The sequence below is a fragment of the Gasterosteus aculeatus genome, chromosome 14 (assembly GCF_964276395.1).
Source record: "Gasterosteus aculeatus chromosome 14, fGasAcu3.hap1.1, whole genome shotgun sequence".
NCBI lineage: Eukaryota > Metazoa > Chordata > Actinopteri > Perciformes > Gasterosteidae > Gasterosteus > Gasterosteus aculeatus.
In genome coordinates, this window is record NC_135702.1 from 6,700,606 (window position 1) to 6,715,924 (window position 15,319).

Below are 15,319 nucleotides of genomic sequence, written 5' to 3' on the forward strand. Positions count from 1 at the left end.
CTTCTGTATTACACCGTTTACCACCACGAAGAGAGGAAGAAAACCAAGGGAAGACTTCAGTTAGCACACTGAGGTTTTAATGTGTTCAAAGCACATCAGTTCTGCAAGATGAAGTCGTCATTCCGCCCGCAGCGCTTTGAACAAGATGCACGACCTGTTAGCTGCAGAAGTTCACACATTCACACAGTCCCTTTCTGCTCTTTTACACACACGGAGGAACCAAAAAGGAAAAAGAAACTCTGCTACCAGCTAGAGTATCAAACAACCTGCCAATGTCCACATACATCACTGCGTTACACGTCTTTATACTTCAAATGTTTCTTTATACACATATGCATTTATTCATAATTTATACTGTATTCAGCAGACTAAATTCTCTAGATTGGAAGTACAAGTCCCATAAGAGGCACCACACATATACATTGTACCACATTAAGATATGCCCATAATAAACAATTTACTTTTACATAATTAGCAGAGGTTTGCGTTGTGGAGATTTCAGATGTACAAGGGGTCACAGAAGTAGTTTCTAAATGCCTAAGAGGACATCACTTGTTTGGGGTCATATTTAAACACACTGATAGGGGGGAGCAGGTGGGTCACAGGCTCTCACACAGCAATGTGAGGGTGGAACAGGAGGAGCGTTTTGAGATTGTTATGCATAGACTGTGGCTGTTTTCGTGTTCTCACTCACCCCCATGACCACTGAGAGAAGGAAAGAAAAGAAAAGAGGAAAAAATAAATAAATATGCAGATCATAAACCTGGATAGCGTTTTCCTGTGAGTACGTCAGAGGATTTGATGCACAATGCAAAATGATCATCCCGCCTAACAGTCTCTGGGCGCAACCCAGGCCACACATTTCCTTCCTCTCAGTGAGAGAATTTGACTTTGGAGTGGCTGGTGTCATGCAGCCGTCTGCAGAAGGATAGTTGATATATTGCAGTCTTGTTAGATCTTTTGTTAGATAAGGTTTTTTTTTTAAAGGAGAGAAGGAAAGTGGGAATAGTGGCATGGGAGGCGCCACTTTAAGCCAAAAGAAAAAAGCATTGGGAAAATTTCCCTGTTGCATAGGTTCTGTGGAAGCACAGACTAACAGTGTTTTTGTATGATGGTTTTGGACAAAGTCTTTTAAAATATTTGTCTGTCCCCTGATTCAATTACATAAGAAAGTTAGAACACAGGTGAATTTAGTGACAGGGAGGCCTTTACCACAGGTCACCCAGGTCATCACATCTGTCCTACTGCAAGGGGAGAAAGAAATAAAAGAAGCAAGAGAAGTCTGTATGTGGTCCTTTCCCCCCGTATTTCATTCAAGCCCCCCTGGTCTGTTTCTTTGTTGGTGTGTGAAAACCCCATTTTAAAGAAAGGAAGCTAAAAGGCAAGATCGTCACCTTGTAGCCTGAAATGCTGTGAGGAAAATAACATTTCTCCCACATCACTTAACAGCCAGCAGGGAATTCCTTACAAAAACTAGTTTCCAACTGCTCAAATTGTCCTCAGAACATATATTGTCACCAATGTTCATCGGACAGAAGACTTTGTTATGGACATTCTGATATTTATTTGCTGTTCGGCCTCTTTTTATCCAAAATTACAGTAGGGCCGAGATCCTCCTTGTGGCAGTGGCAAGTGGGTGGCAACTTTGTGGCAGGCAGCGGCAATCGCCAGTAAGTCAGTCGGCGTCACAACGGCACGCTGGGTGGGAGGAGCCAATTTTTCCCAGAAACAACTGTTATTTGTACGACAGGTCAGCTGCTGTAAATATTTTATTTTATTTAATTTTATTTGAGACACGTGATTCCCCGTCTTCTTATTACAGAGGCTAATTTTAGGTTTGGACCGGCGGGTTCCGTGTAGGGGGTGGGGCTCTCAAGTTTGATGCCACCCACTTGCCACTGCCACAAAGAGGATCTCGCTGTCACTCCAAAATTAGCTGTCATTCTTTTTAAACTCTGCAATTTTCGCACATGACCGGCAGCACAAAGTGAGTTGATGAGATTTTAGTGAGGAAAAACGACAAACATAAAAGAAACAGGAGAGAAAATGATAGTTAGGACAAGCCAGTCAGCAGGCAGAATACCCATCAAAGAGGCTGGAGTATAATGTGAAACTCAGGCAAAGTGTCATGCGTAGTTTGCTCGCACCTTAGTAGGAACACATATTCTAATTGTATTTGCTTGTAAATATGTATGCATACATGTGTGTGTGTGTATAAAAGGAGTGTGCATGCAGATGTTCGCTTAACCTCTACAGATAATCAACTTTGATATTTTTCTACATTATTCGTTTAAATTTCGAGGGTGCAGCACGTTTGTGTGCCAGTCATGCGAGTGTGTTTCAAGTATTCAGCATCTCCGTGGGAAACAGCGCTGTGTGTGTGTGTGTTTTAAGGGAAAAGTAGGAGCAGGACCGGTCGGGTGTTGCAGAAAACAACAGGAAGGTGGCGTTGTTGTCCATGGACTCCCATCCAGAGGTGGGACAGAGGGACAGAGGGAGGGAGGAGCTCAGAGGTCTAGTGGGTTGGAGACGGTGGGGGTCTCCGACTGCCATGGACACACAAACGCACACAGAGACAAAAAGGACAGGGTCGGAAAAGGTTGGATTAGTGTTTCTCCTGGTAAGTAAAGGTTTATACTTACACTGTGTTATCTCAGCCCCCCCCCCCCCCCCAGCCCCCTCAATGTGTAACATACCTTCACTCACACAGATAGCCACTCATATTATGAGATAACACATGGAAGGAAAGCCCACAAGCAAGGCTCAGTTGGCCTTGATGCTGTTTGTAGTATAGGCGAAATGTATATAAGTGTAGAGCAACTATAGTGGCAGTGGTTTTCAGAGGCCTGAATATGTGAACAATGCCGTTCATCCCTGGAGAAAAAAAGCTTAGTTGAGGAGTGAGCAGTGCTACCTGCACACATGCTACTATGGACGTAGGCCATGACTGTAAACAACAACGTCAGACACTCAGAGACAGTTACAAGTTGTGGACGTGGGTGGGATGCCATGGCATTAATACATCACGCACGACACTAACACAAAAACAACAACCGTCTTCAAGTTTCGGACAGTTTGAATCCTGTCTAACCTGCAGCGATCTGAGAAAAGTCTTCTTTCGCAAGACATTTTCATCACACTTTGACACACTGACGCCCCCTTCAATAAATTCATTATTGAAACAGCTCCAGGAATCAGCTCAGACACGGACGCAAACACACGCACACCCTCTGCGCCGGGTGTGTGTGTTTGCCCATGCAGCGCTCTGAGAAGAGAAAAGAAACGTGAGAAAAAGAAAACCGGCATGCGAGTGAAAGGATTAGCGTTCCGAGAGGAAGAGGAAAAAAAAAAAGAAGGGATAGCGGTCACGATGAGGGTGATGGCGGACAGTACCCAACGTACCAGACACGTTACTCCTCATTGGTCAGTGATAGTGATTCTGCAGAAGGAAACCATAGTCATGTGTGGGACAGAGGTGTGGTGAGGAAAAGGGAAAGAGAGAAAAAAAGGAGTGCAAAGAGTTACAGTGCAGGAAATGAGCAATGTCACATGTGCTCAGCTCTCACTTAGGTCATAGCAGAACAAACCGCTTCACCGCTGATGATTCTGACGCCAAATGGAGGGATTTTCAGACACTTTCCTGTTTTTCGGGGCCGCGTTGGCTAGTGAGAGCTTTGCCTCTGAGATGTTAGTGTCTCCTGCTTCTCTTACAGTGATGGTCAGCTAGCTCACAAAACCCAGGCAAGCACGAGATACAAGATACAGTTAATGGAGAACGTAAAAAGAAAGCCCCTCTGACGCTCATTCCAGTCACCGACTTGCTTTGAAGCGCCCGTTTCTTGACTACTCCGATGAGGTCAGTGGTGAGGTGGGTGTAAGCGATGCACAGTGGAGTGTGAAAGGTGTGTCAGAAAGGTCAAAGTAATGGCAGACACACAACTAGTTAACCAGACCAAGAGAAAATGAGGAATATAGTCCATTGGTCATGCGTTCTAGGGACGCCTATCAATCTATTCGTCGATCACAATCAGCTCCCCACTTTAATTGACCTCCTTTTTTGCCCTCAGTAAAAAGAGAGCATGCTTCAGGTTGGATTGCTCTGGTTTCAAACGTGGGGAAAGCTCGTTCTCTCACGCCTTCGCTCACCTCGGCACACTCGGGGGAGCGCGGTTCGGCCGGGAGGGCACAGTGGGCGGCGGCCCACTGTAAGGGTCCGGAGAAGCCCCCGGGCGAGACGGCACGGGGGGTCCCCCAGCGGGAGGAGGCCCCGGTGGAGGCCCACGAGAGCCCGGGCGGCCCGGGGGTGCTCTGCGGTTCGGGGTTGGACTGGTGGCTGGAGACCTGGAGGAGAAGTGGGGGGGAGACACGGACCTCTGGATTAATGAAGCTACGAGTCAGATAGCGACCCTCCGCCCATCATCCCCCCCCCCCCCCCCCCCCAAAAAACACAACCTCTAACCCCTCTAACCTTCTCACCGGCCCCTTACCTTCCCCCGGAGCCGCTCCGCTGCACCTGCAGCCAAGAGTCGTCCACTGGCGGCGGCATGTTGGTGGTTATGGTAGATGTGCTGATGTCGCCGATGATGCTGAGGGCCTCCCGCAGGGCGTGGTACATCCGCAGCATCTCGTCACGGTGCTGGGCCTGCTCCTGGGACTCCTCCATCAGCGTGTTCTGGTCGCCGCACGAGTACAGCTGGGCCAGCAGGTCCGCGTTGATGAACTCTTTGGTCTGGACAAAAATGGCGGATATGATCGGGACTGTTGGGATTTTTATATACATACAGTTGGTAAAGTGGCGAGCTCACGTTGTTGATCATGAGATGCATGATGGTCTTGGGCATCAGGTCGCGGACGGTCTTGTTGACGATGGCCATGTAGGAGTCGACCAGGTTACGGATGGTCTCCACCTGCCGCTCCAGCTGAGGGTCCATGCTGTGCATTATGTTGTCGGAGCCGTTTTCATCGCCGCCGTCGCTCTGTAAAGAGACCAACGAGGGAGGGAGGGAGGGAGGGCAGAGGGGAGCGCAGAGGTCGACTTCAGTTCAGCTTCAGCGAGAGGAGAGTGGAGCTACAACATGCAGGGTGAAAGGTGACAAGCCACTGTTGAGGAGATGGTTAACACGGAGATAGCGTACCTTTCCTTCCTTGTCCTGTACGGTCAAACAGCGATGGGGAAAACAGACGTTGAAAGAGGACAGATACAGTATCACATGAGAGACATGACAACGTTTAAATAAACTCAACCCAACAACTCATACAAAAACAACACTCAGCCGTCCTTTGAGTTGTATATGTGTTTTGGACAAAAAGTATCACGCTTTTAAACATGGTAAACTGAAACGTATTTTATGCTTTGAGAAAATCTTACCGTGACCCGTTCAGGATAAATTCCGGCTCTGAGGAAAGACGCCTTCCAGGCATCAATGTCTTCCTGAGTCTCACAGGCCAGCTCTAGCTGACGGTAGTCCTTGTAAACGTTTCTGTGGACACCAAATGCAGTTTTATGTTCCCTGTGTATTCATATTTGTTTTTTTTATACTCCAGATGTGTGAGTTGTGCATTTTTATATCTCTATACCGGTGGTGGAAGGCAACTCATGGTTATAATATTTATTTAATGCGTGAGGTTCATTTCACAGCGTAGTTATACTTTTCTTTCACTCCCCTGCGTTTATTTTACAGCTACTTTGTACATTTGAACTTTGCACCATGTGATCAATCACATGCATCTGTTATGTGTTTGTGTGCCCGTGTAATAAAAACCTCTGTTCGGTGTTGAAGAGGGCAAAGATCTGCTTGCTGGACATGAAGCCCTTCTCCACGTCGCGTAGCTTCAGGTTGTCCACCTGCAGCATGTACTTCTTCTCCTTCTCCTGCAGGAGGCGGAAGAGAAACACACTGGTTGCACACGGGGGGGAGAGAAAGGAGGAGGCCGAGGCGCTCCACGGGTGAGGAATTTGGCTCTGGGGTAAAAGCCGTCACAGAGATGAACAGCATTTTGCGCGACATTTTACATGTGACCACAATAGAAGAGCCACTGCAGAAGTCGATGCGCCGTTAAAGTCATCTAATCGATCTGATGGATCTGATGTGAATTTCAAGAAACAAAGTGACACGATTGATGCCAAAAGAACTGGATTGAATTCTCCCACATTAGATTCAACAGCATCGCGAAGAAAAAGAAGACAACGGCAAGAGAGACAAATGGGAAAGTCACACACAGCCCTCGAATCTGTGGTTTTGATTACGGTTTTGCCGGGTAAAAAAGGGGGGGGGGGGGGGGGGAGTGAGAGGGGGGGAGCCACAAATGAGAAACACACACATTCAGAGAGAGACAGAGACCGCGTTCCAGTGAAGAAATCTCTTGTACTTGTAAATCTGCAAACAGCATATGATATCCAGACGTGCAACTATTTATGAATCAGAGGACCTCAAAGAGTCTGACACATGCCACCACTCTCGCTCCTTCTCTAACACACACACGCACACACACGCACGCACACACACATGTTGGGGTTTAACTCCTCAAAGTCTATTGTTACAAAACGAATTTTCCTGAGGGTGAATTTATGTGCGTGTGTGAACGTTTTACTGTAGACAGTAAAATGTGTACGAGAAAAAAAGGATAGCCAAAAATAGTGAGTCTCTTTAAATATTGATAAAAACACACACTCACATAAGTACACACACACACACTGCTTTGGTAGCCAACAGCACCTTTGAGCATAGTCTCTAACTAACCTTAAAACCATCTGGATAGCTAACCACGGGCGTGCCCTGCCCAAGCCAGTATGTGTGCGTGTGTGTGCGTGTGTGTGTGTGTGTGTGTGTTACAGAAAGAGAAAAAGAGTGAGATGGAGACGGGGGTTGTGTGTGTGTGTGTGTGTGTGTGTGTCTGTGTGTGTGTGTGTGTGTGTGACCAAACTGCTTCATCAAAGGATTTATGACCTGTGCAGCCAAATGCTCATATCCCCCAACTGCATGTAAAAACCCTCTCACTCACACACACACACACACACACACACACACACACACACACACACGCACGCAGGTGTCCACTATACAAAAAAAATAAAAATAAAAACCAAATAAGCAGTCGACCCAGACTGCTGACATCATCATTTATGGGGCAAAGAGGTCCCGTCCTCAGTCTCTAAGTTTGCCGTATTTCTGCATTTTCCTTCTTTTTTTCTTGCTCTCTTCTTTTTTTCTCTCCCCCTTCCCTTGTTCCCTCGCTCACTTGCTTCCCCTCACCCTGGGAGTGAGCAACCTTGGACTGATTCATACATTTTCCTCTCCTCTGGCCAGTAAATCCAGTCAGGAGAGTTGGAAAGGGAGAAGGATGAAGGGGGGGAGGGAGGGGGGAGGACGGGGAGAGCCCAATGTGGGGAAAGTACAGAGAAACTGAACTAAAGCAGAAGAGAAGGAGCCGCAGATTGTTAAATAAAACAAGCTAGATGTAATAATACTAAGACGCATTGTAAAACGTATAGATTCTTTATAACTGTTACTTTTAAACTGCAAACAAGAATCGTCAGAGAATAAATACGACAAATACAAAGAGTAATACAAGAAAATTGCACACAGTTTCCCTACTTCTGAGAGATTATTAGGTTTTCTGTGTGTGTCTGTGTGTGCTTTCCCCGGCGCGTGTGTGTAGTTGTGTTGAAGGAAGTCTGGAGTTGAGTGCTTTCCCATATGCTCCCATAAAAGCCAGCCAGCAACAGCGGCCAACCGTACAGATTTCTGACATTATGCACGCACACGCGGACGAATGAGAAAACAAGCTTGAACATCCAGATACACACATGATATGCATTAGCTATATGAGATACATAGGAATAAAGCACACACACACACACGCACACACTTTATTTGACCTTTATCCGCAGCAGTTTTACTTGTGAATCAACCTCCAACAGACAGACAGGCAGGCAGGGAGGCGCATGCACGGTCACTGCCGTGAGGTATGAACGTGAAATGGCTAAACCCGCCGCGGCCCCGCCGGGGGACTTCTTCTGTTTGCAATAATCACAATGGAAACAGCACGTTTTTTTTTTTTGTGTGTACTTTTTCATTCGGCTGCTATGTAGTGCTCTCGTGTGTGTCCCTGCGGGTGTAATCAATATGCAGGAGAAGATTTGTGAATGCAGGAGAGCAACCAAGTGGGGGGATCACTGCCTTGGTTGGACTTTAACTTTGTTGATTAAATCCCTGAAATACGTCTTCGATTAAAGTACTCAAGTCAAGTCTCTGTTGTATTCGAGTCATGGACGGTTATCATAAACCAGCAGCGATGTGATTTCAGTGCTTTGTGGCGGGACGCTTCTGTCTGGAGGCTCCAAGGAAGAGCTGAGATGGTTCAGCCTTTGCAGTAGGAGGAGGAGGAGAAAATGCAGAGTGATTTATACCCCCAACACGACTTTCAACCTCCACGGCACTCTGACGAGAGCTGATGCACCAGAAGCTGTCCTCATCAAGCTTTTTATAAGGACTTTGAAGTCTTCCGATTGCCTCTTTCTTTTGTTATATGATCAGCCGCCTTGCAGGCCTCGGCTTCGAGATTAGCGTGCACGTCCTCGTTGTGCACGATAGGCCAGCCCTCTCATGTTGTCTGGTGTCTCCTGATAAGCCATCGGTGATCTTGACGCACTTAACGGTCAACCAATCAAAACACCTCTTAGTTGTAGTTACTGAATGTGTGATGTCACTGACGGAACTTCGTATTCGGACGAAAGGAGGTTAAAAGTTCACAAAATCATTCACAAAATTATTCTCTGGATTTTCCATTTTGCAGGACAAGAAAAGGAGTATTTTTTGTTGTCTGAATATCACCATCCACCATATTGGAATGGGTTAATAAATATGAGAAGCTTAAATCTAAAGCCCTCATTGTGAGTTGGGAAAGTGTGTCTTTTTTAAAGTCGGGTGACCTGACCCGTTAACCTGGGACACTGAGTTTGAAACCCCCCCCACCACACACACACACACACACACACACACACACACACTCAGCAGGCGGTGCTCTCAGTAGTTAACCTGTGGTGTTTGGAGCGGTGTGTGAGCAAAGTACTTTCCATGGTTTTATTTTTCTAGTGAGTAATAGCAGGCTCATTATGAGGAGCCAGAGGAAGTTCACTTCTGGATTCATAAAGGCATTTCACCACTCACACTGCGCACCGTCCAAAAAAACGTCTCAAAGTCTCAAACGCTAATTCCAAATGTGGATGAAATATGGCCTCACACACAGACACACACACACGCACACACACAGAAATGCTACAGTGTGTACAAATACACACAAGGGGACCGTACGCAAACCATATCCAATTAACAAACAAAAGTATTTTGGTGGGCAAAACCTAGAAGATAGGCGTTAACTGCATCCATGTTGTTTTAAAGCGCTGCATGTCTTAATGTGTGTGTGTGTGTGTGTGTGTGTGTGTGGTTGTGTGCATGCTGATCGGAGCCTGAAAAGTCCTGGTGACTTGGGCCATGCATCAAAGGCCTGCAGAGAAGCCGCACGGCATCTGGGAGCAATAACGCTGCCTCTAACCCTTCATTACCACAAAGACTGGGCCCTGGGTGGCAGCCAACGGCAATTTTCACAACCCTCCTCCTCACCTCCCTTCGGTTTTCTCTCCCTCCCTTCTTCTACCATTCCTCTATTGAGTTCTGGCTTTGACCAAAAAAAAAAAATGAGACGCAGAACATTTCTGTAAGTCGAAAAGACATGAAAAGGGAAGGGACTCGTGTTCGAAGCATTTTGTTCAGCGTCGAACTAAAAGTAGACTAGTTCAGTCAAATTAACACACACAGAGCTTTCAGGAAGTAGGTCTGTTACTTCTAAGCATAATGTACTTCTGAACATTATTTTATTTTTAAAGGAAGACCGGTATCGCTGAGGCGACTTTGTAATCAAAAATCTGTGAGTATTACGTCTTGTGATCTGACTTAATGCCGATTTTATCTAAAGTAAAGACCCGTGCTGCCGATATTTAAATCAAATCATGATTGGGAACATCTAGATTGGAGCTACTCTGTGTTAGAACACAGCTGCTGATGACTCATCCACCAACAAGGTTGCGTAATAACGCTGATAACAAATCAGCTTGGGCAGCGCGCCGGTGTCCCCACTCGCTTTGCATATCTTGGGAAGTGCCTCTTCATAACAGTGCGGACACAAATGTTTCCAACAAATGAAACGCTAAACGTCTAGTTTCCCTGATTAAAAGATGTATACATTTTGCACGAGTGTGATGCATGACATGTTTCGTCTTGGCAGGTGGAACTCGCTTTTTGCCGCTTATTTTTCTTTTTCACTCCCAAATGTTTAGCCTCGGCCCTCTCCAGAAAAAAGTGTCGGCCTCAGTGCTCTGCCTCGCTCTGCCCTGTGGGAACGAGCACAAACGCAAATAAACTCCTTCACGGAGAAAGGAAACGTCCTGCTGGACAATGACACATTCAGCCGGCGGTCCGGCCCCGAACGCGGGGCGGCCGCTCGGATGGAGGGGTGGGGGGGGGGGATACCTTCCTGTTTAGCAGCTAATTGCCAAGCGGTTAATTACATGCCCCTGCGTTTACTTCTGCAGAAGGTCAGTCAAACAACCCAGAGGCCGGCTGGGACATGTGATCAATCACTGGTGACCACCTAAGAGTAAAAAGAAAGAAAGAATGAAAGAAAAAGTGTGGAGGGGGGGGGGGGGGGGGGACGGGAGGGCAGCGGAATCCGCTAACCACACAAACACGCTGGAATCCCCACACGTCTGATGGGAGGCCAAAGCTGCGGTCGACCCGGTCAGCTGCTTCCTTTAAAGTCACGTAAGTCCAAGTGTCGATATTTATATATATATGTGTACATGTTCAGATGCATGTGTGCGTCTTCTTTGCAGATATTTGCAGGTGCAAAAACGGGAGAACATGAACCCCTCCGAACATGAACATTCACATCTGAGGTAAACATGTGAAGTTGGAAACACAATGAGGGAAAGCGTTTACATGCGTAAACCAACATGAAGGGGTGAAACCTTTTTACTGAAGGTAAATTAATGTTTTATAGAGTTCTTCTAACATGAATTTGCGGTATTTTACAGATGCACAATTCTGGGGCTTCTGAGAGCGAGCTAATCCTTATTTTTGTTTTCCTGTTTTCTCTTTCATCCTTTCATCGTCTGAAATGGATGATCCAAATCGGTAAGAAACAAAACAGTTAAAAAAAAAATTATAAGAAAATTAACTACCAGAATATAAAATTTGCACTTCTAAAGCAAATTGGTTCTGCATACACAAAAGGGTGTGTTTGGAAATGGAACACTTTTATGACCTCGTTCTGCCAATTGTGGGCAGGTCCAAGGGTGGAGTTTTTTTTAATCTTTACTTTATACATTTACAGTAAATCTTTTAAAACAAAAATCTCACTCATGAAATTCAAGCTGTACCACACAAACCAAAGTTCATGTCACGTGTTATTACACACACGCAGCAATCTTGAAATGTGCGTTGATCCTTCTTCAAAGCGCGCACAGAGCCTGCACAGCCTCACACACGCATAACAAGATGACAAACTACATACACACAGACACACACACACACACACACACATCAATTTACACAAGCACGCAAAAAGACATTGAGTGCACAAGCGTGGTTTCTCTTTTATCTGCGTCTGTTTGGTTATAATCCCTGGCTTTCTTTCCTTTATGATTTCTGTATCGACATTGTATTCCGGCCATACAAGGTACAACCTGGAAAAATTAAAAAAACAAACACACATTATTCACCATCTCATCAGTCAGGCGAGATGAACGAAACACCCCGTGTGCCTCCTCGGCCCAATCGAACTCGTCTCCTAAATCTATAACCTACTTTGGTTTTCACAATGAGACGATTGATTCGTCGCTGCTTTTAGGGCCACGTTTTTCCAAACTTCTGTCCATCTTTACATCAGTTTTCTGGTAAGAAAAAGTTTCTCACATCTTTGCATCCATTCTCTTCGACGGCCTTCTTCCACCTGAAGTACATTTGATATGTTTAGCAGTCAGCTCTGTCTTTCTATGCATTCTATCTTTGATATCCTTTACATTTAAACGGCTAAACAATAAAGACTTCACTGTATCTTAATCTTATAAGTGTCTTATCCCCAGTGCGCTTATTTGAGCTTTTATAAATGTCCAAAATAGTTCTGCAGCTCCAACAAACAGTTCTTCTAAAAACCCGTTTGGGCTCTAAACTTCTCACATGTTTTCAGTCAAATGAACCTCAGAGCTATAACATAATGTATGTTACATCACTATAAGTCTATGGAAAACATATATGATTGTGTAGCTAAACCACTGGATTAAACTGTGTCACTGTATGTCAAGTAGTCAAAAAAGCTCATGAAATAACACTGAAAGAAAAATTCTTTTTTCTTCAGAAATGTTGATAATAAACATTTTGAGGATTCTCGTGTAAAAGGTTGAATGTAAATGTAAAATATCTTAAATATGTTTTCAGATTTTCCTTTCAACAAAGACTGAATAATAAAATGATACCTTGAGGGAGAAAGAAAATCAAACCAAAAAGCTATCGTGGTTGACATTCACGTTAATCAACAAGGATAATGGCGATTGTACATGCCATCCCTGTTTAGAAAACTATTTGTAGTTCTGTAACACATACATGGAATACAGGGGGGATCACATTCATGGGTTTGGTTTCACACAAATATACAGCATGGTGTTCCCAAGCGTTTAGCCTCGCCGCAGTGATTCAAACACTTGGAAGACATCACCAAACCCATAAAAACTGACAGCCGTTTGCTTTGTCCAATGTCAAAACACAAAGATGGGAAAAAAGTTCTCCACGAAAGTATTAACCAGCAGCATCTCATGAAAACACAGAATAACATGGAATCACAGTACACACTTGTGTGTGTGTGTGTGTGTGTGTGTGTGTGTGCACATATTTTGAGCAGAGAGAGCTGCCTGCCTGGTCATCCAAACAGTGGAAACAATGTTGGTGCGACCGCAGCGCTCCCCCCACCCGACGCATTCGCTCATTCCATCCCCTAAACCCAAAAACTCAACAGCAGAAGTAAAGAGGATTAGTCCTTCTGGCGTGTTTCTCAGCTACATTTCTTCATGTATTTGTCGCTCGCCGGCCATTTTCAAGCTGCTTCACTCTTTCATCGCCACTTTCCTCCCCATGTCCCTCACTTTCGCTCCACACCCTCCCCCTCCGCCCCCCCCCCCCTTCCCCATCTCTCCCAGTACTGCTGACTCGTCTCTCCCGGGGGTTTGCCTGCTTTGATTTGGAGCTCAGAAACCATAGCTAAAACAAACACACGGCCTTGGCCACCTCTGAAAACACACACACACACACACACACACACACACACACACCTGGAAACACTAGCATTGATTAGTCGTGTCTGCCAGCGGTAAGAAAGAAACCAAAATGTGTGTGTGTGTGTTCGTGTGTGTACGTGTGTGTGTGTGTGTGTGAAACGAATAAGGTGAATGAGGCAAACTTTGACTACTTGTGAAGCAACTATTCCTTCGTGTCTACTTACACACACGTGCGCGCACACACACACACATGGAGTCTTTTGCTCTGGTTCTGATTTGCCAGTAGTATGTCACCCTTCACCAGCACCCCCCACCCCACCTCCATGTGTGTGTGTGTGTGTGTGTGTTGGGAAGACTGCAGAGCTGCATAAAGGGCCCTTTATTCCAGTCGGACAGGGAGAGGAAATCAGCTTTAGATGTAAAAACAGAGGGACCAAGAGAGAGATGGAGACCACAGGGCTGCACATCTGGAGTTGTTACAGGGCTTCCTCGCGCTTGCCAAGAAACGCCGACATTCCTGCCCTCGCTACAAAGACCATGGAGTCTCTGCTCTCCCTCCTACACACACACACACACACACACACACGCGCACACACACATCCATCACTTAAAAACCACATATACACTCGAGTGTACCATGAGTGGAGATGTGCACATACACCGAATGGAAGAGACAATCAGGCACAAGCTTTACGAAACTCATAGATATACGTGAGACGTCCTCCCCTCTGCCCACACGCACTTTCACCAAAGCGCTCCCCCCCTCGGCATCCAATCCTCCGCTCTCTTTGCAAACTTTACTACACAACTCGCCAACTGAATGCGTCTCACTTCCTGTTCACCTTTGACCTTCCACTTTCTCCCCAAAAAGCCAGAGAAGAAAAACGGAAAGGGAGGGTAAAAAAAAAAAAAAAACGAAGCCAGACAGAAGGAGGGGAGAGAGGAAGAAGAGAGGAAAAATGGGGGGCCGGCTGAGCTCCTCCTCCTCCTCCTTCACTCTCCATATCTCCTCTCCCTCTCCTTCCCTTTTTCTCCTTCTGTCTCTTAAAGGGGAAACTTGATGGCCAGTCCTTTGCCACGTCGAGACTCCAGCCGGTCCACGTTGCTCTCTCTCTCTCCCCCGGCCGGCGAGGCTCGTTTGTTTCACGAAGCTCTGGTAGACAAATCCGAGCGACTGCGAATTCGCAAATTCGCACGACATCGGCCGCATCTCGATCTCAGCGGTGCGGCGGTCTTGAATGAAAAGGATGTTGGGCGATGAATTGGGGGGCTACCCAGTCGAGAACGAGGCAAAACTAACGTCATCCGAGAAGAGGAGAAAGACAGCGAGACGTGTCGGGGAAAAAAAAAGAGGAGACGGTCGAGTCGCAGGTATCACCTCCGAAAGGAGACATTTTCTTTCCGTTTGGCACGAGTAGAGCAGACAAAAGGTTAAGTATCCCGGTGTTCTAGGGGGAGGTGTTGGGTGGGATTTTAGTATGATCTCAGCTGACCACAACTATTCACTGCTAAGTTTCTAACCATGACAGGTTGAGAGCACTTGGAGAGTCTCTTTCTTTTACTGCCAACTTCATCCCAACAGTTTTTTAAACTGTAAACATTGTGAAAAAAAAAAGGATTTTATTTAGTCTTGGCCCGAGGGTCAGCCAAGTTTAGGTTGCACAAATGGGGTATGACCCCTGTGTGTGTGTGTTTGTGGTAACGCATTTGTGCTGTTCTTTCTCAATCTCTGTTTGTCGTCAGCATTAATCCATTTTCAGGAAACAGGCCTGCAAAGGACTTTCCTAAGAGCTCGTATTTCTTTTGCACTTTCTTTTGAGTTTTTGAGCAACAAATAATTTCTCGGGGTGATTTGGGCAAATATATCCCAAAATCCAGAGAATTCACTGAACGATGAGATGAAATCAGTTCAATGGATTCATCACTCTTCCGCATCAGAGCTCCATCTGGAATTCTGCTTTTCACAGCGGGAGAAAAAAGGAGGGAATCTTA

At 45.9% G+C, this 15,319-nt stretch overlaps 1 protein-coding gene across 18 annotated transcripts in view; it reads right to left on the reverse strand.

The window, feature by feature from the left end:
- Positions 1–55: 55 nt before the first annotated feature.
- The window catches only part of dnm1a (dynamin 1a), a 39,641-nt gene continuing 24,377 nt past the window's right edge, over positions 56–15,319 (reverse strand). For 6 of the 18 annotated variants that reach the window (XM_078087753.1, XM_078087749.1, XM_078087742.1 and 3 more), the window contains 7 exons: positions 5,763–5,872; positions 5,369–5,480; positions 5,136–5,150; positions 4,806–4,976; positions 4,488–4,729; positions 4,147–4,341; positions 56–2,546 (listed from right to left, as the gene is read on the reverse strand). In XM_078087753.1, coding sequence (XP_077943879.1) covers positions 2,516–2,546; positions 4,147–4,341; positions 4,488–4,729; positions 4,806–4,976; positions 5,136–5,150; positions 5,369–5,480; positions 5,763–5,872 — 876 coding nt within the window. In that variant the 3' untranslated portion in view covers positions 56–2,515. Of the gene's footprint in view, positions 2,547–3,402; positions 3,440–4,146; positions 4,342–4,487; positions 4,730–4,805; positions 4,977–5,135; positions 5,151–5,368; positions 5,481–5,762; positions 5,873–15,319 lie in introns of all 18 variants that reach the window. The other 12 variants (XM_078087751.1, XM_078087750.1, XM_078087743.1 and 9 more) reach the window with 7 other exon arrangements.